General features: G+C 38.9%; 1 protein-coding gene across 2 annotated transcripts in view; it reads left to right on the top strand.

The window, feature by feature from the left end:
• GAB3 (GRB2 associated binding protein 3) overlaps positions 1-25,984 on the top strand; it is an 86,293-nt gene that overhangs the window by 41,547 nt on the left and 18,762 nt on the right. Inside the window, exons 5-6 of one of the 2 annotated variants that reach the window (XM_027534339.1) lie at positions 24,191-24,243; positions 24,736-24,955. In XM_027534339.1, coding sequence (XP_027390140.1) covers positions 24,191-24,243; positions 24,736-24,955 — 273 coding nt within the window. Of the gene's footprint in view, positions 1-24,187; positions 24,244-24,735; positions 24,956-25,984 lie in introns of both variants that reach the window. The other variant, XM_027534338.1, reaches the window with a different exon arrangement.

Here is a 25,984-nt window from a genome sequence, read left to right as displayed (position 1 = left end):
TAATTATCTGTAACTCCATTTTGTTTTCAAGATTTTGGATCATTTTCACTATCATTATTTGGAATTCTTTATCAGGTAGATTCCCTATCTCTTCCTCTTTTGTTTGGTTTGGTGGGCATTTGTCCTGTTCCTTTACCTGCTGGGTATTCCTCTGCCTTTTCATCTTGTTTATATTGCTGTGTTAGGGTGGCCTTTCCGTATTCTGGCAGTTTGTGGAGTTATCTTTATTGTGGAGTTTCCTCTCTGTGGGTGGGTTTGGACAGGTGCCTTGTCAAGGTTTCCTGGTTAGGGAAGCTTGTGTCGGTGTTCTGGTGGGTGGAGCTGGATTTTTTCCTCTGGAGTGCAATGAAGTTTCTAGTAATGAGTTATGAGATGTCAGTGGGTTTGGAGTGACTTTGCGCAGACTGTATATTGAAGCTCAGGGCTATTTTCCTGTGTTGCTGGAGAATTTGCATGGTATGTCTTGCTCTGGAACTTGTTGGCCCTTGGGTGGTGCTTGGTTTCAATGTAGATATGGATGCATTTGATGAGCTCCTATTGATTAATGTTCCCTGGAGTCAGGAGTTCTCTTGTGTTCTCCAGATTTGGACTTAAGCCTCCTGCTTCTGGTTTTCAGTATTATTTTTACAGTAGCCACAAGACTTGTCCATCTATATAGCACCATTGATAACACATCTAGGTTAAAGATGAAAAGTTTCTCCACAGTGAGGGGCACCCAGAGAGGTGCACAGAGTTACATGGAGAAGAGAAGATGGAGGAGGGAAATAGAGGTGACCAGGATGAGATGAGGAGGAATCAAAAGAGGAGAGAGCGAGCTAGCCAGTAATCACTTCCTCATGTGTGCTCCACAGTCTGGACTGCTCAGAGATGTTCACGGAATTATACCGAGAAGAGAAGAAGGAGGAAGGAGACAGAGGTGGCCAGGAGGATTAAGAGGGGAATCAAAAGGAGAGAGATAGATCCAGCCAATAATCAGTTCCCTAAGTGTTCTCCACCATCCGGAACACACAAAGAGATTCACAGAGTTTGGTAGAGAGGAGAAGGGCGAGGGAGGAGATAGAGCCGACCTGGTGGAGAAAAAGGAGAGTCCAAAGGGGGAGAGAGCAGTCAAGCCAGTAATCTCGCTCCCAAGTAAAAATGGGTACTGAAGATTGGGTTCTTAAAGGTAGAAAATTGATAACAAATACCAAAAAGCAGAAATTAAAAATCTAGAGGTTGTATTTTCAAAAATACAATATTAAAGAAAAAAAAGTCACAAAAATTATAAAATATATATATGAAGTTTGCTTTAAAAAATTGGGTCTTTTTTTGCAAAGTAATAGTAGGTTATAAAAATGAAAATTAAAGGAGTAATCGAGGACTTAAAAATTAAAAAAATTAAAGAATGATAATAGTATGTCAATTCATTTTCAGATAGTTCCTTGATCCGGCTTATACTTCTCAAGATCTATAGGTCCCTTCCTATGTAATCGATACTAACTACAGGGTTTTAATCTATTGCACCTGTCACTTCCAAGATGGTTCCTTCTGTTTTTAGCTTCTTCTGTTTGCTGGCCTCTTCAGTGTTTAATTTCCACCCTAGCACAAGGGGGTGGTGGTGGACACTTTTTTAGGCTCACTTGTTCAGCCATGCCATGGGGAGGGAGGAACACTGCAAACAAATAACACTGGCATGTGCTCACAGTGTCTCAGCCACACTGGGTTTTTCCCCGCTCACGGCGTGTGTGCTTTCCTTGTCTACACTGCTTAGGCTCTAGGTTGCTCTGCTGGGAACTGTTTGAGGCCGGCCCTGGGTTAAATGCACTTCCCAGGTCTAAGCTGCTCAGGTTCAGGTACTCGGGTACTCCTCAGAGGCGCAGATTTGGTTGGGCCTGTGTTTTGGGACTGCATTTTGGGCCTGCGTTTTGTGCCCTTCCCAGGTCCTAGCAGCTCAGATGACCAGGTGTTTGGCGAGTGCGGTCGCTGTGACTTGTCACCTCCCCGGTCTCTGCCGCTTGGTTTTCTGGGTGTACAACCAGCGCACCTTCTCAGGCAGATTTTGACTGTCCAGAATCCCAAGAAGTATTGGTTAGCAACAAGCCTGCTTGCAGTTTGGTAGATAATGCCTCTCTGGGGCCACAATTGCCCCCTTCTGGCTCTGGCTGCCCTCACCTGCATGTCTCCGGAGGGGGATGGGCCGGTCCGCAGCCGGCTAGCTCTACTCAGTCCTTTGTTCTGTGAGCAGGCCTGGTGGTGTCTTAGGTTAGGGCTTTTCGCAGGGTAGCTGTCCCACAATCTGGTTTCCTATCTCGTTAGTTCCCTCAGATTGCCCTTGGGGCATTCAGGCCCCGTCCTTAGTCTAAGCAATGCAGCCCGCGCCTCCCTGCCCAGTCCCCGCTTGCTAGTGGCGGATGGAGGCGTCTGCACTGCTTCTCCGCAGGGAGTTACCGTTAGGCACGTAAACCTGTGGGTTTTAATTATTTATTTTTCCTCCCGGTTATGTTGCCCTCTATGTTTCCAGGGCTCACCACAGACTCGCCAGTGAGTGTTTCCTGGTATTTGGAAACTTCTCTCTTTTTTAAGACTCCCTTCCTGGGACAGATCTCCATCCCTACCTCTTTTGTCTCTCTTTGTATCTTTTATATTTTTTACTACCTCCTTTCGAAGACAATGGGCTGATTCTCTGGGTGCCTGATATCCTCTGCCGGCATTCAGAAATTGTTTTGTGAAATTTACTCAGTGTTCAAATGTTCTTTTGATGAATTTATGGGGGATAAATTGGTCTCCCCATCCTATTCCTCTGCCATCTGTCTTTAAAAATTTTTTTAATATTTATTTATTTGGTTGTGCCAGATCTTAGTTGTGGCATGTAAACTCTTACTTGCAGCATGTGGGATCTAGTTCCCTGACCAGGAATTGAACCCATGCCCCACTGCCTTTGGAACGTGGAGTCTTAGCCACTGGACCAACAGGGAAGTCCCTAACTGTTGCTTCTTGACCTGCATACAGATTTCTCAGGAGGAAGGTCACGTGATCTGGTATTCTCATTTCTTGAAGAATTTTCCACAATTTGTTGTGACCCACACACTCAAAGGCTTTAGCATAGTCAATTAAGCAGAAGTAGATGTTTTTCTGGAATTCTCTTGCTTTTTCTATGATCCAATGGCTGTTAGCAATTTGGTTGCAAAATTGGTTCCTCTGCCTTTTCTAAATCCAGCTTGTTCATCTGGAAGTTCTCAGTTCACATACTGTTGAAGGCTGGCTTGGAGAATTTTTAGCATTACTTTACTAGTGTGCAAAATGAGTGCTATTGTGTGTTAGTTTGAACATTCTTTTGCATTGCCTTTCTTTGAGATTAGAATGAAAACTGAGCTTTTCCTGGCCTGTGGCCACTGCTGAGTTTTCTAAATTTGCTGGCATATTGAGTGTACTTTCACAGCATCATCTTTTAGGATTTGAAATAGCTCACCTGGAATTCTACCACCTCCACTAGCTTTCTTCATAGTGATGCTTCCTAAGGCCCACTTGACTTTGCACTCCAGGATGTCTGGTTCTGGGTGAGTGATCACACCATCGTGGTTATCTGGGTCATGAAGATCTTTTTGGTGTAGTTCTTGTGTGTATTCTTGCCACCTCTTCTTAATATCTTCTGCTTCTGTTAGGTCCATACCATTTCTGTCCTTTATTGTGCTCATCTTTGCATGACATGTTCTCTTGGTATCTCTAATTTTCTTGAAGAGATCGCTAGTCTTTCTCATTCTGTTGTTTTCCTCTATTTCTTTGCCTTGATCACTTAAGAAGGCTTTCTTATCTCCTGCGCCAGGTTTAACAGTTACTAAGTTTTGTTTCCTGACTTACTTTGCTGCTTAAATATAAAATATGACATGTCTATAGTGTTTCTGTTCCTTAAAGTTTTCAATTTCAAGTGATTAATCAGCAATCTCTTAAACAAAACACATTCCTCAGTTTAAATTTTTATTAATTTTTTTTATTTTTGGAGTGCATGAATTCTTACTGGAAAAAGTTAAACAATACAGAAGTACATACTACATCTTCTTTTTAAAGCATAAATGAAATCTGAATATATTTACTGTAATGTAATTCGTTATCCTGATATCATGGCACCACTATGCTTGTCTGCCTCTAATCTGTTTTCCACACTGCAGTCAAGTGATCTCTTAAAAAATTTAAATCAGATAGTCAGTTCCTTGCTAAAAAACCAATCTAATGACTTCTCTGCACTAGGAATAAAATGTAAATTTCTTACCATAGTGTACAAGGCCCACTGTGATCTGCCTTGCCTATATCCTTTATCTTTCTTTTATTTTTCTTCTGCTTTTATTGAGATGTAATTGACATACAACACTGTGTAAGTTTAAGGAACACAGCATGATTTGACTTATATACATCATGAAATGATGACCACAAATTTTGTGAGCATCTATCATCTCATATAGATATAACATTACAAAAATAGAAGCAAATCTTCCTTCTGATGAGAACTCTAAGGATTTACTCTTGTAACAACTGTCATATATAACATGCAGCACTGTTAATTCTATTTATCTTGTCATGCATTACTTCCCAAATATGTATTTATCTTACAACTGGAAGTTTGTACTTTTTGACTGCCTTCATCCAGTTCTTTTTCTCCCCATTCCACACTTTCAGCTACTACCTATTTTTGGCCTCATCTCACAGGCTTGTTCCCGGGATCTTAGTTCCCTGATCAGGGACTGAACCTGCATCCTGAGCAGTGAAATCACAGAGTCCTAACCACTGAACAACCAGGGAATTATCCTTATTATTTTATTTGTGTCTATAGTTTTTAATGGCTTTTAGTGAAGTCTTGCATATCTCATTAATATATTCCCATGTATTTGTTATCTTTCATGTTATTGTCAATGATATTTTACTTAAAAAATTTTTTGCTATTGCATAAAAATAAATTTTGGTTTTTATATCTACCTTTTCTTTTTTTTACTATTTATTTATTTGGAAGTGCTAGGTCTTAGTTGTGGCATGTGGTATCTCATTCCCCTACTGGGATCAAAACCTAGGCACCCTGCATTGGGAGTCTTAGCCACTGGGCCACCAGGGAAGTCCCCTATCTTTTCTAAATGTATATTTACTTACATTTTTCTTTATAACATGCAAATACTAAAAACTGTTTTTTCTAACATCTGTATCTTTCATTTTCTTTTTCTCATGTCACTGCTTGGGCTAGGAAGGCCAGGATATCTTTGAATAGTACTGTTAATAACTGGGATCCTTGTCTTATTCCTGGTCTCACCTGGAAAACTTCTGTGTTTCACTGTTGTAATGTGGTTTGCAGGAAACTTGTAGATACTGTTCATTGGATTAAGTACATTCTCTGATATTCCTACTTTGCTAAATGTTATTTTTTTAAATCATCAAGGGGTATTGAAATTGTTGAAATATTTTATGACCATGTGATTTTTCTCCTTTATCCTGTTAACATGAAGAACTTCACTGGCCAATTTTTTTTGAATTATAGTTGATTATTTATAATATTATATTAGTTTCCCTTTCAAGTGTATAACACAGTGATTCAGTATTTTTACAGATTGTTTTTGTTGTTTAGTTGCTCAGTTGTGTCTGACCCTTTATCATAGTATCTTTTGTATGTTATACCATAGTTTCTATACACATTTTTTCTCCTTGAGTGATTCACTGTCTTTTATGTTTTGAGTTAGGAACTGGGTAAAAAGAGTTGGAGACAACTTAGTGACTGAAAAACAACAATATTTCACTGTATATATGTGTTGCATCTTCTTTATCCATTCATCTGTTGATGGACACTTTAGTTGCCTCCCTGTCTTGGCTATTGTGAGTAGTGCTACTATGAACATTGGAGTGCATATGTCTTATTGAATTAGAGTTTTCTTTTTTTTCCTGATAAATGCTCAGGAATGGGATTGCTGGATCACATGGTAGCTCTATTTTAAGTTTTTTGAGGAACCTTCATATATTTTCCATGGTGACTACACCAGCTTATGTTCCCACCAGCAGTTGTACAATGGTTCCCTTTTCTCCACATCCTCACCAACACTTGTTATTTGTTGTCTTTTTGATGATAGCCGTTCTCACATGTGTGAGGTGATATCTCCTTGTAGCTTTGATTTGGATTTCTCTAATAATTACTGATGTTGAACATCTTTTCATGTTCCTGTTGGCTATCTTACGATTTTTTTGTAAAAATCTCCATTCATTTTCCTCCCCATTAAAAAAAATCAATTCTTTAATTGAAGGATAATTGCTTTACAGAATTTTTATGTTTTCTGTCAAAACTCAACATGAATAAGCCATAGGTATACATATATCCCCTCCTATTTGAACCTCCCTCCCGTCTCCCTCTCCATCCCACCCCTCTAGATTTATACAGAGCCCTTGTTTGAGTTTCCTGAACCATACAGCAAATTCCCATTGGCTATCTATTTTGCATATGGTAATGTAAGTTTCCATGTTACTCTTTCCATACATCTTATCCTCTCCTCCCCTCTCCCCATGTCCGTAAGTCTATTGTCTGTGTCTGTTTCCCCATTGCTGCCCTGTAAATGAATTCTTCAGTACCATTTTTCTAGATTCTGTATATATGTGTTAGAATACGATATTTATCTTTCTATTTCTGACTTACTTCACTCTGTATAATAGGCTCTAGGTTCATACACCTCATAAGAACTGACTCAAATGTGTTTCTTTTTATGGCTGTGTAATATTCCATTCTTTATCCATTCATCTGTTGATGGACATAATCGGTTCCTTCCATGTTCTAGCTATTGTAAATAGTGCTGCAATGAACAATGGGATATATATGTCTTTTTCAGTTTTGGTTTCCTCAGAGTATATGCCTAAGAGTGGGATTGCTGGGTCATATGGTGGTTTTATTCCTAGTTTTTAAAGGAATCTCCATACTGTCTTCCATAGTAGCTGTATCAATTTACATTCCCACCAACAGTGCAAGAGCGTTCCCTTTTCTCCACACCCTCTCCAACGTTTATTGTTTGCAGAATTTTTGATGATAGCAATGCTGACTGGTGTGAGGTAGTTGTAGTTTTGATTTGCATTTCTCTATTAATGAGCAATGTTGAACATCTTTTCATGTGTTTGTTAGCCATCTGTATGTCTTCTTTGGAGAAATATCTATTTAGGTATTTTTCCCATTTTTTGACTGGGTTGTTTGTTTTTCTGGTATTGAGTTGTATGAGCTGCTTGTGTATTTTGAAAATTAATCCTTTGTCAGTTCACTTGCTATTATTTTCTCCTATTCTGAGAGTTGTCTTTTCACTTTACTTAGTGTTTCCTCTGCTGTGCAAAAGCTTTTAAGATTAATCAGGTCCCACTTATTTACTTTTGTTTTTATTTCCATGACTCTAGGAGGTGGGTCATAGAGGATCTTGCTTTGATTTATGTCATCCAGTGTTCTGCCCATGTTGTCTTCTGAGAGTTTTATAGTTTCTGGTCTTCCATTTAGGTCTTTAATCCATTTTGAGTTTATCTTTGTTTATGGTGTTAGGAAGCGTTCTAATTTCATTCTTTTACATGTAGCTGTCCAGTTTTCCCAGGACTATTTTTTGAAGAGGCTGTCTTTGTCCCATTATATATTCTTGCCTCCTTTGTCAAAAATAAGGTACCTATAGGTGCATGGGTTTATTTATGGGCTTTCTATCTTGTTCTATTGGTCTATATTTCTGTTTTTGTGCCAGTACCATACTGTCTTGATGACTGTACCTTTGTAGTATAATCTGAAGTCAGGAAGGTTGATTCCTCCAACTCCATTCTTCTTTCTCAAAACTGCTCTGGCTATTTGGGGTCTTTTGTGTTTCCATATGAATTGTGAAATTTTTTGTTCTAGTTCTGTGAAAATGTCATTGGTAATTTGATAGGGATCAAGCTGAATCTGTAGATTGTGTTTGGTAGTATAATCATTTTCATGATATTGATTCTTCCTACCCAAGAACATGGAATATCTCTCCATCTGTTTATGTCATCTTTGATTTCTTTCATTAGTGTCTTATAATTTTCTGTGTGCAATTCTTTTGTCTCATGAGGTAAGTTTATTCCTAGATATTTAATTTTTTTGTTGCAATGGTGAATGGGATTGATTCCTTAATTTCTCTTTCTGATTTTTCATTGTTAGTATATAAAATGCAAGTGATTTCTGTGTGTTGATTTTGTATCCTGCTACTTTGCTAAATTCACTGATTAGCTCTAGTAATTTTCTGATACTATCTTTAGGGTTTTCTAGGTACAATATCATGTCATCAGCAAACAGTGAGAGCTTTACTTCTTCTTTTCCAATCTGGATACCTTTTATTTCTTTTTCTTCTCTGATTGCTTCAGCTAAGACTTCCAGAACTATGTTGAATAATAGTGGTGAAAATGGACACCCTTGTCTTGTTCATGATCTTAGGGGGAATGCTTTCAGTTTTTCACCATTGAGAATAATATTTGCTGTAGGCTTATCATATATGGCCTTTACTGTGTTGAGGTAGGTTCCTTCTTTGCCCATTTTTTGAAGAGTTTTAATCATAAATGGACAACCTAGAAGAAATGAAATTGAAAGTGAAGTCGCTCAGTCATGTCCGACTCTTTGTGACCCCATGGGCTGTAAGTAAGATGGTAGGTGTTGCGAGAGGGCATCAGAGGGCAGACACACTGAAATCATAATCACAGAAAACTAGCCAATCTGATCACATGGACCACAGACTTGTCTAACTCAATGAAACTAAGCTGTGCCGTGTGTGGCCACCCAGGATGGGCGGGTCATGGTGGAAAGGTATGACAGAATGTGGGCCACTGGAGAAGGGAATGGCAAACCACTTCAGTATTCTTGCCTTGAGAACCTCATGAACAGTATGAAAAGGCAAAATGATAGAATACTGAAAGAGGAACTCCCCAGGTCAGTAGGTGCCCAATATGCTACTGGAGATCAGTGGAGAAATAACTCCAGAAAGAATGAAGGGATGGAGCCAAAGCAAAAACAATACCCAGTTGTGGATGTGACTGGTGATAGAAGCAAGGTCCGATGCTGTAAAGAGCAATATTGCATAGGAACCTGGAATGTCAGGTCTATGAATCAAGGCAAATTGGAAGTAGTCAAACAGGAGATGGCAAGAGTGAATGTCGACATTCTAGGAATCAGCAAACTAAAATGGACTGGAATGGGTGAATTTAACTCAGATGACCATTATATCTACTACTGCAGGCAGGAATCCCTTAGAAGAAATGGAGTAGCCATCATGGTCAACAAAAGAGTCCAAAATGCAGTACTTGGATGCAATCTCAAAAACGACAGAATGATCTCTGTTCATTTCCAAGGCAAACCATTCAGTAATCCAAGCCTATGCCCCAACCAGTAATGATGGAGAAGCTGAAGTTGAACGATTGTATGAAGACCTCAAAGACCTTTTAGAACTAACACCCAAAAAAGATGTCCTGTTCATTATAGGAGACTGGAATGCAAAAGTAGGAAGTCAAGAAACACCTGGCTGCTACTGCTGCTAAGTCGCTTCAGTCGTGTCCGACTCTGTGCAACCCCATAGACGGCAGCCCACCAGGCTCCCCCGTCCCTGGGATTCTCCAGGCAAGAATACTGGAGTGGGTTGCCATTTCCTTCTCCAATGCATGAAAGTGAAAAGTGAAAGTGAAGTCGCTCAATCGTGTCTGACCCTCAGCAATCCCATGGGTTCAGCCTTCTAGGCTCCTTCATCCATGGGATTTTCCAGGTAAGAGTACTGGAGTGGGGTGCCATTGCCTTGTCCAGAAACACCTGGAGTAACAAGCAAATTTGGCCTTAGAGTACAGAATGAAGCAGGGCAAAGGCTAATAGAGTTTTGCTAAGAGAACACACTGGTCATAGCAAACACTCTCTTCCAACAACACAAGAGAAGACTCTACACATGGACATCACCAGATGGTCAACACCAAAATCAGATTGATTATATTCTTTGCAGCCAAAGACGGAGAAGCGCTATACAAGCAAAAACAAGACCAGGAACTGACTGTGGCTCAGATCATGAACTCCTTATTGCCAAATTCAGACTTAAATTGAAGAAAGTAGGGAAAACCACTAGACCATTCAGGTGTGACCTAAATCAAATCCCTTATGATTATACAGTGGAAGTGAGAAATAGATGTAAGGGACTAGATCTGATAGATAGAGTGCCTCATGAACTACAGATGGAGGTTCATGACATTGTACAGGAGACAGGGATCAAGACCGTCCCCATGGAAAAGAAATTCAATAAAGCAAATGGTTGTCTGGGGAGGCCTTACAAATAGCTGTGAAAAGAAGAGAAGCGAGAAGCAAAGGAGAAAAGGAAGATATAAGCATCTGAATGCAAACTTCCAAAGAATAGCAAAAAGAGATAAGAAAGCCTTCCTCAGCGATCAGTGCAAAGAAATAGAGGAAAATAACAGAATCGGAAAGACTAGACATCTCTTCAAGAAAATTAGAGATACCAAGGGAACACTTCATGCAAAGGTGGGCTCGATAAAGAACAGAAATGGTATGAACCTAACAGAAACAGAAGATGTTAAGAAGAGGTGGCAAGAGTACACAGAAGAACTGTACAAATAAGAGCTTCACGACCCAGATAATCACGCTGATGTGATCACTCACCTAGAGCCAGACATCCTGGAATATGAAGTCAAGTGGGCCTTAGTAAACATCACTACGAACAAAGCTAGTGGAGGTGATGGAATTCCAGTTGAGCTATTTCAAATCCTAAAAGATGATGCTATGAAAGTGCCGAACTCAATATGCCAGAAAATTTGGAAAACTCAGCAGTGGCCACAGGACTGGAAAATGTCAGTTTTCATTCCAATCCCAAAGAAAGGCAATGCCAAAGAATTCTCAAGTGAAGTTGCTCAGTCATGTCCATCTCTTTGTGACCCCATGGACTGTAGCCTACTAGGTGCCACTATCCATGGGATTTTCCAGGCAAGAATACTGGAGTGGGTTGCCATTTCCTTCTCCAGGAGATCTTCCCAACCCAGGAATTGAACCTGGGTCTCCCACATTGTAGGCAGACGCTTTACCATCTGAGCCACCAGGGAAGTCCTAAAAAAGAATGCTCAAACTACCACACAATTGCACTCATCTCACACGCTAGTAAAGTAATGTTCAAAATTCTCCAAGCCAGGCTTCAGCAGTACGTGAACCGTGAACTTCCAGATACTCAAGCTGGTTTTAGAAAAGGCAGAGGAACCAGAGATCAAATTGCCAACATCTGCTGGATCATCGAAAAACCAAGAGAGTTCCAGGAAAACATCTATTTCTGCCTTATTCACTATGCCAAAGCCTTTGACTGTGTGGATCACAATAAACTGTGGAAAATTCTTCAAGAGATGGGAATACCAGACCACCTGACCTGCCGCTTGAGAAACCTATATGCAGGTCGGAAAACAATAGTTAGAACTGGACATGGATCAACAGACTGGTTCCAAATAGGAAAAGGAGTACGTCAAGGCTGTATATTGTCACCCTGCTTATTTAACTTATATGCAGAGTACATCATGAGAAACGCTGGGGTGAAGGAAGCACAAGCTGGAATCAAGATCGCCGGGAGAAATATCAATAACCTCAGATATGCAGATGACACCACCCTTATGGCAGAAAGTGAAGAACTAAAGAGCCTCTTGATGAAAGTGAAAGAGGAGAGTGAAAAAGTTGGCTTAAAGCTCAACATTCAGAAAACGAAGATCATGGCATCTGGTCCCATCACTTCATGGGAAATAGATGCGGAAACAGTAGAAACAGTGTCAGATTTTATTTGGGGGGTTCCAAAATCACTACAGATGGTGACTGCAGCCATGAAATTAAAAGATGCCTACTCCTTGGAAGGAAAGTTACGACCAACCTAGATGGCATATTCAAAAGCAGAGACATTACTTTGCCAACAGAGGTCCATCTAGTGAGGGCTATGGTTTTTCCTATGGTCATGTATGGATGTGAGAGTTGGGCTGTGAAGAAAGCCGAGCGCTGAAGAATTGATGCTTTTGAACTGTGGTGTTGGAGAATACTCTTGAGAGTCCCTTGGACTGCAAGGAGATCCAACCAGTCCATCCTAAAGGAGATCAGTCCTGAGTGTTCATTGGAAGAACTGATGCTGAAGCTGAAACTCCAATACTTTGGCCACCTCATGTGAAGAGTTGACTCATTGGAAAAGACCCTGATGCTGGGAGGGATTGGGGGCAGGAGGAGAAAGGGATGACAGAGGATGAGGTGGCTGGATGGCATCACCGACTTGATGGACATGAGTTTGGGTGAACTCCGGGAGTTGGTAATGGAGAGGGAGACCTAGCATGCTATTATTCATGGGGTCACAAAAAGTCAGACACGACTGAACAATTGAACTGAACTGAACTGAATCATAATGGGTGCTGAATTTTGTCAAAGGCTTTTTGTGTATCTATTGAGATTATCGTATGGTTTTTATCTTTCAATTTGTTTATATGGTATATCATATTGTTTGATTTGCATATATTGAAGAATCCTTGCATTCCTGGAATAAACCCAAGTTGATCATGGTGTATGACCTTTTCAATGTGTTGCTGAATTCTGTTTGCTAAAATTTTGTTGAGGATTTTTGCATTTATATTCATCAGCGATTTTGGCCTGTAGGTTTCTTTTTGTGTTATCTTTGTCTAGTTTGGTATCAGGGTGATGGTAGCCTTGTAGAATGTGTTTCGAAGTGTTCCTTCCTCTGGAATTTTTTAAAAGAGTTTGAGAATGATAGGTATTAGCTCTTCTCTAAATGTTTGATAGAATTCTCCTGTGAAGCCATCTGATCCTGGGATTTTGTTTTTTGTAGATTTTGATCACAGCTTCACTTTCAGTGCTTGTATTTGGGCTGTTCATAATTTCTATTTCTTCATGATTCAGTCTTGTGAGACTGAACTTTTCTAAGAATCTGTCCATTTCTTCCAGGTTATTCATTTTGTTGCCATAATATTGCATTTTATTGTTCATAAGTCTCATAATCCTTTGTATTTCTGCACTGTCTGTTGAAACCTCTTCTTTTGCATGTCTAATTTTGTTGATTTGATTCTTCTCTCCTTTTTTCTTGATGAGTATGGCTAATGGTTTGTCAAAGTAAACAAAGATAAACATCTCGAAGACAGCTTTTAGTTTTATTAATCGTTACTATTGTTTGTTTCTTTTTCATTTATTTCTCCTTGGATCTTTATGATTTCATTCCTTCTACTAATTTTGAGGCTTTTTTTCTTCTTTTTTCAGTTGTTTTAGGTGTAAATTTGGGTTTTCTATTCGATGTTTTTCTTATTTCTTGAGGTAGGATTGTGTTACTATAAACTTCCCTCTCAGAACTGCTTTTGCTGCATCCCATAGGTTTTGAGTTGTCATGTTTTCATTGTCATTTGTTTCTAGAAATTTTTTATTTCCCTTTTGATTTCTTCTGTAACCTGTTTGTTATTTAGAAACATATTGTTTAATCTCCGTATGCTTGCGTTTTTTTTTTTTTTTTCCTTGTAATTGATATGTAGTCCCATAGCGTTGTGGTCTGAGAAGAGGCTTGATACGATTTCAATTTTCTTAAATTTACTGAAGTTTGATTTGTGACCCAAGATGTGGTCTATCCTGGAGAATGTTCCATGTGCACTTGAGAAGAAAGTGTATTCTTCTGCATTTGGATGGAATGTCCTGAAGATATCAATGAGATCCATCTCATCTAATGTATGATTTAAGACTTGTGTTTCCTTCTTAATTTTTTGTTTTGATGAACTGTCCATTGGTGTGAGTGGAGTGTTAAGGTCTCCTACTATTATTATGTTACTGTCAACTTCTCATTTTATGTCTGTTAGTGTTTGTCTTATGTATTGAGGTGCTCCTATGTTGGGTGCATAGATATTTACAATTGTTATGTTTTCCTCTTGGATTGATCCCTTGATCATTGTGTAGTGTCCTTCCTTATTTCTTGTAATCTTCTTTATTTTAATGTCTATTTTGTCTGATATGGGGATTGCTACTCCTGCTTTCTTTTGGTTCCCATTTGCATGAAATATATTTTTCTATCCTCTCACTTTCAGTCTATATGTGCCTTTAGGTCTGAAGTGGGTTTCTTGTAGACAGCATATATATGGGTCTTGTTTTTGTATCCGTTCAGCCAGTCTGTGTCTTTTTGGTTGGAGCATTTAATCCATTTACATTTAAAGTAATTGTTGATATATGTGTTCCTATTGCCATTTTCTTAATTGTTTGGGGTGGATTTTGTAGATTTTTTTCTTGTATTTCTTAGCATTTGTTGTAAAGCTGATTTGGTGGTACTGAATTTTCTTAACTTTTGCTTGTCTGAAAAGCTTTTTATTTCTCCATCAATTTTGAATGAGATCCTTGCTGGGTACAGTAATCTTGGTTGTAGATTTTTCTCTTTAAGTACTTTAAATATATCCTGCCATTCCCTTCTGACCTGCAGAGTTTCTGCTGAAAGATCAGCTGTTAAATGTATGGGGTTCCCTTGTATGTTACTTGTTGCTTTTCCCCTGCTGCTTTTAATATTCTTTCTTTGTGTGTAGTCTTTGTTGGTTTGATTAGTATCTGTCTTGGTGTGTTTCTCCTTGGGTTTATCCTGTATGGGACTCTTTGCACCTCTTGGACTTGGTTGACAATTTCCTTTTCCATGTTGGGGAAATTTTCAACTATAATCTCTTCAAAAATTTTCTCATATCCTTTCTTTTTCTCTTCTTCTTCTGGGATACCTCTAATTCAAATGTTCATCCATTTGATATTTTCCCAGAGGTCTCTGAAAGTAGCCTCAGTTCTTTTCATTCTTTTTACTTTATTCTACTCTTCAGAAATTATTTCCACCATTTTAACTTTCAGCTCACTGGTTAGTTATTCTGTTTCAGATATTCTGCTATTGATTCCTTCTAGAGTATTTTTAATTTCAGTAATTGTGTTGTTTGTTTTTGTATGTTTATTCTTTAATTCTTCTAGGTCTTTGTTAGTTGATTTTGTTTCTTGAATTCTCTCCATTTTGTTTTCAAGGTTTTTGATCATCTTTACTATCATTATTCCTGATATTTTTTTCAGGTAGTTTGCCTATTTCCTCTTCATTTATTTGGACTTCTATGTTTCTAGTTTGTTCCTTCATTTGTGTAGTATTTCTCTGCCTTATTCATTATTTTTTTAACTAATTATGTTTGAAGTCTCTTTTTCCCAGCCTTCAAGGTTGAATTCTTTCTTCCTTTTGGTTTCTACCCTCCTAAGGTTGGTCCAGTGGTTTGTGTAAGCTTCATATAGGGTGAGATTTGTGCTGAGTCTTTTTTTCCCTCTGATGGGCAAAGCTGAGTGAGGTAATCTTGTCTGCTGATGATTGAGTTTGTGTTTGTTTTGTTTATTGTTTAGATGAGGCATCCTGCACAGAGTGCTACTGGTGGTTGGGTGATCAGGTCTTGCATTGAAGTGGTTTCCTTTGTGTAAGTTCTCACTATTTGATACTTCCTTGGGTAGTCTAGGGTCTTGGAGTCATTACTCCCACTCCAAAGGCTCAGGGCTTGATCTCTTCATCTAGGCCTGATGAGATGAAAACGACCTCTTTGTTTTTCAGACCTCCTATTGTAGTTATTTCCAAAATCTGGTCGACTACATCTTCAGTTTCTCTGCATCCGGCATGCCTCAGGAGCCACAGTTCCTCTCTCTTGCCCATTTTCAAATCACGTACTTTGGTGTTTTTTTTTTTTTTAATATTGAGGTTTATGAGCTATTTATGTATTTTGAATATTAAAATCTTGTTGGTCATATCATTTGCAAATATTTTATCTCATTCCATAGGTTGATTTTTTATTTTGTTGGTGGTGTCCTTTGCTGTCCAAAAGCTTTTAAGTTAATTAGGTCCCAGTTGTTTGTTTCACTTTTATTTCTTTTGTTTGCTTATTGTTGTTCAGTTGCTAAATTGTGTTTGACTGTGTGACCCTATGGACTGAAGCATGCCAGGCTCCCCTGCCCTCCACTATCTACTGGGGTTTGTTCAAAGTCATGTTCATTGAGTCAGTGACACTATATAACCATATCATCCTCTGCCACTGCTTCTCCTTTTGCCTTCAATCTTTCCCAGCATCAGGGTCTTTTCCAGTGAGTCAGTTCTTCACATCAGGTGGCCAGAGTATTGGAGCTTCAGCTTCAGCATCAGTCCTTCCAATGAATATTCAGGATTGATTTTCTTTAGGATTGACTGGTTTGATCTCCTTGCTGTCCAAAGGCTCTCAAGAGTCTTCTCCAGCACCACAATTTGAAAGCATCAGTCCTTCAGCACTCAGCCTTATTTAAGGTCCAACTCTCACATCCATACATGACTACTGGAAAAACCATAGCTTTGACTATACAGATCTTTGTTGGCTAAGTGATGTGTCTGCTTTTTAATACACTGTCTAGGTTTGTCATAACTTTCCTTCCAAGGAGCAAGCGTCTTTTAACATCATGACTGCAATTATCATCTGTGGTGATTTTGGAGCCCCCCAAAATAAAATATGTCACTGTTTCCACTTTTTTCCCCTTCTATTTTCCATAAAGTGGAGATAGATTCAAAAAATATTGCTACAATTATGTCAAAGAGTGTTCTGCCTATGTTCTCTTCTAGGACTTTTATGGTTTCAGGTCTTGTAGTTAGATCTTTAATCCATTTTGAGTTTATTTTTGTATATGGTGTTAGGAAGTGTTCTAGTTTCATTATTTTACGTGTAGCTGTCCAGGTTTCTGAGCATCACCTGTTGAAGGGACTGTCTTTTCTGCACTGTATATTCTTGCCTCCTTTGTCATAGATTAATGGACCATAGGTGTGTGGGCCCTCTATTCTCTCCCACTGATCTATGTATCTGTTTTTGTGCCAGTACCATGATGTTTTAATTACTGTAGCTTTGCAGTATAGTCTGAAGTCTGGATAGGCTTTACCTCTAGCTTTGTTGTTGTTGTTTTTTCTCAAGATTGCTTTAGCAGTTCTGGATCTTTTTCGTTCCATATGAATTTTAAGATTATTTATTCTTCTTCTGTGGGCATTATTTTGATAGGGATTGCATTAAATCTGTAGATTGCTTTGGTTCATATGGACACTTTAACAATGTTAATTTTTCCAACCCAGGAGCACAAGATATCTTTTAATTATTTTGTATTATCTTCAGTTTCCCTCTTCAATGTTGTATAGTTTTCAGAGTATAGGTCTTTTACCTCCTCGGTTAAGTTTATTCTTGGGTATTTTATTTTTGATGTGATTTAAAATGGGATTATTTTCTTGCTTTCTCTTTCTGAGAGTTCATTATTAATGTATAGAACTATGACAGACTTCTGTCTATTAATCTTGTGTCCTGAAACTTGAATTCATTTATTAGTTCTAATAATTTTTTTTTTTTTTTTTTTGTGGACACTCCAGGGTTTTTATATAAAGTATCATGTCATCAGCAAAATAGTAACAGTTTTACTTTTTCCTTTCCAATTTGGTTGCTTCTGTTTCCTTTTTCTTGTTTGATTACTGTGGCTAGGACTGCCAATGCTGCGTTAAATAGAAGTGTCAAGAATGGGCATCCTTCTAGTTTTAGATGGTAGGTTAAGTTGTTTATTTGAGATTTTTCTTATTTTTTGAAGAAGGCCTGTATTACTGTAAACTTTCCTCATAGAACTGCTTTTGCTGTATTACATAGATTTTGGAGTGTTGTATTTCCATTTTAACTTGTCTCAAGCCATTTTCTGATTTCCTCTTTGACTCATTCATTGACCCATTGCTTTTTTTTATTAGCATATTGCTTAATCTCTACACATTTGTGCTTTTCCTATTTTTCTTTCTAGAATTGATTTCTTGTTTCATACTGTTGTGGTTGGAAAAATACTTGATATAATTTCTATCCTCTAAAATTTTTTGAGACTTTTTCTGTGGCCTAGCATGTAATTTATTCTGGAGAACACTCCTTGTGAACTTGAAAAGAATATGTATTTTGTTTTTTGATTGAATGTCCTATAGTATCTATTAAGTTTAACCAGTCTATTGTGTAATTTAAGACTACTGTTGCCTTACTGATTTTCTGTCTGGATGGTCTGTCCATTGATGTCAGTGGGGTGTCAAAGTCCCCTAATATTATTTTGTTATTGTCAATTTCTTTAAGTTTGTTAGTATTTGCTTTATGTATTTAGATGCTCCTGTATTGGGTGCATATTTGTTAATGAATGTAATATCCTCTTCTTATTTATCTCTTTATCATTATATAGTGTCCTTCTTTGTCTTTTGTTATAGCTTTTGTTTTAAAGTCTGTTTTTTTTTTTTTTTTTTTTTAAAGTCTGTTTTGTCTGATATAAGTATTGCTACTTCCAGTTTTTTGTCATCTCTGTTTGCATGAAATATTTTTTCCACCCCTTCACATTCAGCTCTATGTGTCATTAGCCCTGATGTGAGTCTCTTGTAGGCAACATATTGAAGAATCTTGTTTTTGATCTGATCAGCCAGACTACATCTTTTGATTTTAGCATTTAGCCCATTGACATTTAAACTAATTATTGATAGATATGTCCTTATTTTCATTTTAATAATAGTTATTATTATTCTCTGTTAATTTCTTCTTTCTGTGTCTTCCCTTGTGGTTTGATTATTTTCTTTAGTATTATGTTTGTGTTCTTTTCTTTTTAGTCTTTGTGTATCTATTGTAGCTTTTTGGTTTGTGTTTACCATTGTTTTCATATATGTTGGCCTATATCTACTTGTTTGAAACTGATAGTCATTTAAGTTCAAACAAACTCTTAAGAAATCTATATTTTTTACTCTCCTCCATCACATTTTGTGTTTTTGATGTCATATTTTACATCTTCATGTCTGTCCCTTCTTTATTGTAGTTATAGTTGATTTTATAATTTATTGTATTTTAATCTTTGTATTGGCTATTTAAGTGGTTTTTCCTCAGTCATTGCTATATATTTGGCTTTCCTAGTGGGGTTTTCCTTTTTTAAATATTTTTTCCTTCTTTTCTGCTTAGAGAAGATCTAACATTTCTTTTAGGGTAGGTTTAGTATTGATGAACTCTTTTCATTTTTGCTTGTCTGAGAATCTCTTTATATTTCTTTTGATTCTAAATGGTAATCTTGCTGGGTAGGTTATCCTAGGTCACAGGTTTTTGTTGTTGTTGTTGTTGTTATTTCACTCTTTTTTTTTTCTTTTTTTAATATAAATTTATTTATTTTAATTGGAGGTTAATTACTTTACAATATTGTATTGGTTTTGCCATACATCAACATGAATCTGCCACAGGTATACACGTGTTCCCCATCCCGAACCCCCCTCCCTCCACCTTCCCCGTACCATCCCTCTGGGTCATCTCAGTGCACCAGCCCCAAGCAACCAGGTTTTTCCCTTTTGAGCCTTTGAATCTATCATACCACTCTCTTCTGGCCTGAAAAGTTTCTTCAGAGAAATCGGCTGATAGCCTTTTTGGGATTTCCTTGTAAATGACTCTAGAATTCTCTCTTTATCTTTAATTTTTGCCATTTTAATTATGGTATGTCTTGTAAGTCTGTTTAGGTTCATCTTTTTTTAGGGACCCTCTGTGCTTCCTGTCCCTGGATGTCTGTTTCCATGTAGAAAGTTTTCAACCATAAGTTCTGTAAATACAATTTTTTATTCTTTTCTCTCTCTTTTCTACTTCTGGAACCCATATAAAGTGAATGTTGGTATGCTTTTGATAGTACATAGAGGAATGGAGTTTGTTATATGCTTTGATCCAAATCAAATGAGACCCCTTTGGCAAAAAAAGCTGCCAGTTTTTATGACTTGCCTTGCCCTGGTAGAACTACTTCTGAGTGAGCTGCTGAGGGGTATGGGAGCACCCCAAGCTAAAATGCCACAAATTCTCACTGTTCTTATGTGATGTCCAGTAGTTTGTTTGTTTGTTTTCAATAAAAGCTTCCAAATACAATATGCAATAGTTTTGTTGTATGCTTTTGGTAAATTTTCAAAGTTCCCTAATAGTTGCATACAAAAATAATTTTGTACAGTTTTATCATTGCTTTTTGGGGGAATAGCTTCTCTGAGCTCCTCATTCAGCCATTCTAGTAATACCACTTTCTTCTGTTTTCTAATATTTGGGGGTAGTGGTGAAGTAGAAAAAAGTAGCTTTATTGCTTTGCTAGGCTAAGGAGTCCAGAGCGGGCTAATGCCCTCAAAACAATGTGTCCCAACTTGGAGAGGATAGTGAGAAGTTTTATAGTAATGGTTCAAAGAGGGCATGATGCTTGCTAATATTTTAGTTAGGATTTTTGTGTTAATAATCATAAGTGATATTGGTTTATACTTTTCTGATGTATTTTATCTTTATCAGGTTTAGCTTCCAAAGTTATACTTGCTTCATAAAAAGAATTAGAAATAGTCCTTGGTTTTCTAAACTTTCTAACAAATTTTTGAAGCATTGAGACTGCCTGGTATTTGAAGGTTTGGTAAAATTGTCTGTTGGAACCATCTGATCTCAGTGGTTTTGAGAGGTAGTTTTGGGAGGTGGCTTTGGGCGGTAGCTTTGGGAGGTGATTTTGGGAAGGTTCCCTGGCTCATGTGGTAAAGAGTTTGCCTGAAATGCAGGAGACCCAGGTTCAATCTCTGGGTTGGGAAGATCCCCTGGAGAAGGAAATGGCAATCCACTCCAGTATTCTTGCCTGGAGAATCCCATGGATAGAGGAGCCTGGCAGGCTACAGTTCATGGGGGTCACAAAGAGTTGGACACGACTGAATGACTTCACTTTTGGGAGGTGGTTTTGGGAGGTAGCTTTGGGAGGTAGTTTTGGGAGGTAACTTTGTCTGTTTTATTCTATGGAAATTTAAATGTGTAAGATTTCTATCACTTTTTGTGTCAATTTTGGTGTAGTGTATTTCTCTAGAAATCATCCATTTCATCTAGATTTTAAAGTTTATTTGTGTAGAGGCATGCAGAAGTGTCTCTTTAAAAAAAACTCCTTTGTTTCAATGATTGCTTTCTCCTTATCAGTTCTTATTTTGTACATTTGTGCTACCTCTATTGATTAGATTGGCTAGTGGGTTTCCCTCAGATTAAATTTTTACCCCAGGAAACCAAGATTTTGATTTTTAAAAAAGTAAATCCACTTCCTCTGGACTTTATTAATTTTTGCTTGTGTCTTTACTTTATGATTTCTTTTGGTTTTCTCTAGTGTTCCTTTTCTAGCTTTGAACTGGGTATTTAATTCACTTGTTTTCATTTAGTCATTTTGATAGATATAGCTGTTTTAATAAATTTTACATTCTGGGTAGAATTGACTATTTATTCCAGTTACTTGATGGGCCTTTCAATATGTAGATTCAAATGTTACTTTATTTGTGAAACTTTTCTTGGATTATGATTTCAATATTAGTAATATACTATTGTTTTGTTTTTCTTTGGGGGAAATCTAACAATACATATATTGCATCTTCATTGCCTATCTTCTATTTCAATCTCTTTTTCTGTGATTCTTTTTTACTTTATTTTTCATTCCCTTAGGTGTTTTATGGACTTTCTTCATTTCCATTTATTGCATTTTCAGTTGAATATCTTCTTCCCTTGGAATTTTGTAACTTAGGCTTCATTTCTGAGATGGTTTTCTCTTTTTCTTTAATTTCTTTCTTGAGTATTGTTAATCAATTCTTATTTAATTTTCCCCCATTTCCACCCATTTCTCTCCTTTACTTTAAAGCAAAATGTTGGAAATAAACTTTTGATATCTAATATTAATGCTATGCCTTGTCACTTCAGTCGTTGCCGACACTTTGCAACCCCATGGACTGTAGACTGCCAGGCTCCTCTGTCCATGGGATTTCCAAGGAAGAATACTGGAGTGAGTTGCCATTTCCTTTTCCAGGGGATCTTCCTAACCTAGTGATTGAACATGCATCCTCTGCATTGGCAGGTGGGTTATTTACCACTGAGCCACCAGGGAAGCCCAAAACTTACACAGTGCTGTGTGTCAATTACATCTCAATGAAACTGGCAGAAAAAAAGAAATGATAGTTGTGTGATGGTATGGAGGTGTTAGCTAATGCTATGGTGGTAATCATTTTGCAATATATGTATGACAAATCAGCATATTGTACACCTTTAATTGACAGTGTTTTTACACACATATAGTCACATTCTCAGTAAGGCTTGGTATAACAAAACTATTTGATTCATTAGAAGGTGATAGTACTTTGGAAAGAGAAAAAGTAGAACATGGTCAAGGAGATTAGTAGAGCAGGTGGGGGCAAGGGAATAATATGAAAAAGGGTGAATGTGACAGATATCTGTCTCATAGGAATGTTCATCCACTCTTGAATCCTGTCTTTCCTCTATCACAAATTCCTTAAACTAGCTGATGTTGATGCAGGGGTTTCTCTGTAATTGTGTTATTTGGTGATTTCACTATGAATTTTGTAATAGAAAGTTAGGGACTGTGTACACATATGCAAGTCCCATTCTTAATTTTTTTTTTTGGCCACTCTTTGTGGCATGTGGGATCTAGTTCACTGATCAGGGATAGAACCTGTACCCCCTGTAGTAGGAGCACAGAATTTTAATCACTGGGTCACCACATTCTTTATTAACAATATCCATAATAATTGGTAGGATTTATTAAATACTTAATGTTCCAAGCACTGTTCTAAGTCCTCTGGATGCCCTAACACATCTAATCTTTCCAGAAGTCCTGTGAAATAGGTTCTATTATTGGTCTCACTTTACAGATTAGGAAACTGAGACACAGAGAAAGTAACTTGTCTAGTGTCACAGAGCTAATATGTGGCAGATTAGGGATTTAAAACCAGTGTGACTCCAGAGCATCTTTTAACTTCCCCCTTTAAGAAATATAAACATAGATAGACACATATATCTGTGTATATATAAAAGACATTCTTAATCAATCTCCAGTCTCCATCACATCTTTCTAAGTTGGGAGTTATTCTCTTGCTTGAAGATGATGTTGACTACAGTTAATTTCTCAGAGGCAGCTTGGCTTTTCACATCTCCAGGTTCTAGGGAGACAGTTTGCTCCAGTCCCACATGCTGAGGGCCCTTCCCAGCGATGCTCACTGCCACCAGCCTCCATCTCCTCCTGTGGGCTCTCGTGGTTCTAGCCCCTGGCTTTCCTCCTTACTCTCCAACTGCTCTCTCTCAACATGAGCCAGTCCTCATCTTCCTACTCTTTGAATAGTGAGAATATCTAGGATTTTTTAAACATACTTTTATTAATTTATTTATTTATGGCTGTGCTGAGTCTTCGTTGCTTCGTGCACCTTCTCTAGTTGAACCGAGCAGGGGCTACTCTCTAGTTGGGGTGTGCTGGCTTCTCATTGTAGTGGCTTCTATCGTTGCAAAGCGCAGGTTCTAAGACGCTTGAACTTTGATAGTTGCAGCTCCCAGGGTCTAAAGCACAGGCTCACTAGTACTGGCGCACAGACTCTACCTGCCCACAGCATGTGGGATCTTCCCAGATCAGGGATTGAACCCATGTTTCCTGCATTGGCAGTCAGATTCTTTACCTCTGAGCCATAAGGGAAGCCCAAAGTTTCCAGGATTTTATACTTAAACTTTTCTCAACATTTAAAACCTCTAGATTATCTCCTCTACTCTTAGGTTTTAACTCCATCTCTAAGTAAGTCTCATTTGACTCTGCACACATGTATCTTGCTACCTTCTGGATATCTATTTTAATTCAACAGTTATTCTGAATTTTTACATCACACTCTATATGGGTCACATCCATCTCAGAAATGTCTAATCTTAGATTCATCCAGCTCTCCTCTCTCTCTGGATCTGTACTGAAGTGCTGACTCTGGCTGCAGAAATTCATGGTTACCAATTCGTGTTGACACTGTGCAAGGCTATTCCTTTGTTCACCCCATTCTCCTGTTCTTTGCAAGGGCTATTTCATGCCTCCTCTCCTCTTATCAAACTCCAGCTCTGTTTCTGCCATTTCTAAGTACAGAAAATCCATGTGACAAATGCAGCAAGCATTTATTAATCGCTTCCCATGACTCCCCCCAATTAACAGAACCGAAGCATCATACAGAAACGTCTTCAAAATCTAGTCTGTTTTCCACCTGCGGGGGAATGTTCTGGCTGTCCAGCTAGACTGAGTAGCAAGCCTCTCTCCCTCTGGAGCTGAGCACAGGGCCCTGAGCTTAGTTTCAACTGGTGTCCTGCATTTTTCACCACCCTGGCTTGTTTCTTGCAGCAGATGTAGAAGGCCAATCTTTAAGACACCGAGACAAGCGGCTAAGTTTGAATTTGGTAAGTTTGGTACTTGAGTTTCTTTAAACCTTAATTTTTACCAAAACATAGTCTACCCTATATATATTCCCTTGATATCTTTTGAGATTCAGCACTCTGCATCTCTGAGGACCCTTGCAGTCTCCCATTAAAGCTTGAACTTGTCTGGGAACTACTGGACTTCGTGCTCTTTAAGGACCTTACCGGTTCTAATGGTCTGGACACATCTCAGACCTGCGGCAGCTGTTGAGGTCATCCCATTATTCTTAAAGTATTTGCATAAATTTCATTGACCTCTGTCTTCCAGCATGAGTCCTAGGCTAGTCATCACCTACCTCCCATGATAAGTCCAGAGGCAGAGCTTGAGTTAGAGGCTTGTCTAACTCTCCTAAGGAAGTTCAGAGTTATTCCTAGATAATTTGCAACTGAAATCTCACATGCAGCCAAGTTTGCCCACCAGAAGCAGTTTCCATGCTATTCTGTGCTTTCTAACTGGTTTTCATTCCCTTGCAGCCATGCAGGTTCTTCCCAATGTCCCCACCAACTTCCACCAGCACTGAGGACGGCTACATGCCCATGAGTCCCCAGACTGCCGCCTTTGCTCTTGGACCCCATGACAGCTCTGACGATTACATTCCAATGAACTCAGGGAGCATCTCCAGCCCCTTGCCCGAGCTCCCCGTAGACCTGGAGCCTCCCCCTGTGAACAGAGATCTCAAGCCTCAGAGGAAGAGTAAGCCACTCCTGTGTGGGATGGGGGAGCAAGGTGTGATAACTGTGTGGAAAAGCTTCCCTCCTAAGCCTCTCTGCGAAGGAAACACTACAGAAACCCTCCACCCCAGGGGCCTGGGAGAAAGAAGTGGCTGGGATCCGGTGGGAAGGGCTGGGGAGCACTGTTGCTCCAGATCATCAGGGTAACAGGAACCTGGAGACTTGCAGTCATGGCAAACATGGTCTCCAAAGCCAAATCCACTCCAGCGGGCTCATCTTTGGCTGCTTCCCAAACAAAGTCCCAGAAACGAGTGAGTTGGGTGTGAATGGAAGCCCCTTGGTCTCTCTTTGTTTAAACAGCACTTAAATGTAGTCATACTGTCCCCGTTACGTAAGGCAGTCAAGAATGCCCTTTGACACTGATTCCTGAATGCAGACCCAGTCACAGGCCCCATGGTTCAGTGCCCTGTGTGTACCCAGCCACAGACGTGTCTTTGGAGGGAGGGGGAACATGGAGGACGTGGAGGTGAGAAGTGTGGCTCCTGTGGGCACAGGGCTCCAGGAAGTTTCTCCCATCTGCTGAGTGGCAGGAACAGGCAGGGAGGAAGGTGAAAAGGGTTCGAGCAAAAGTAGGTCAGAGTAACTTGTAACTTCATTCTTGCTTGCCGTCCCCTGCCCGGTAGGGCTGGGTGATTCTGAGGAAATACTTGGTACCACGACCATGACTCCTGACACTCCATCAGCTCCACCGCCACCCATCTTTGCTCTTTGGAAAAACTACTACTTCACGTAGCCACTCTCAGAGCTGTAACTAAGCAGCTTGCTTATGCCTGCTCTGCTCCAGCCCCGCCCTCTTCGCTTTGAGTCAAATCCCATTTCCCCTGTGTTTGCCTAACACTAGTGGGAGACAGAGATGACGAAACACGCAGGGTTCCCCAGGTTGAGGGGGAGAAAGATATGTCAAAACCACTTGGAAGAAGAAGAATTATGCAATAGGTACTAAATAGGAGAACAGGCTCTGTCTCAGGTTTAGAGGAAATAACCATTCATT

This window comes from Bos indicus x Bos taurus, chromosome X (assembly GCF_003369695.1).
Source record: "Bos indicus x Bos taurus breed Angus x Brahman F1 hybrid chromosome X, Bos_hybrid_MaternalHap_v2.0, whole genome shotgun sequence".
In the NCBI taxonomy this organism is placed as follows: domain Eukaryota; kingdom Metazoa; phylum Chordata; class Mammalia; order Artiodactyla; family Bovidae; genus Bos; species Bos indicus x Bos taurus.
This window is presented reverse-complemented; position numbering and strand designations above follow the sequence as displayed.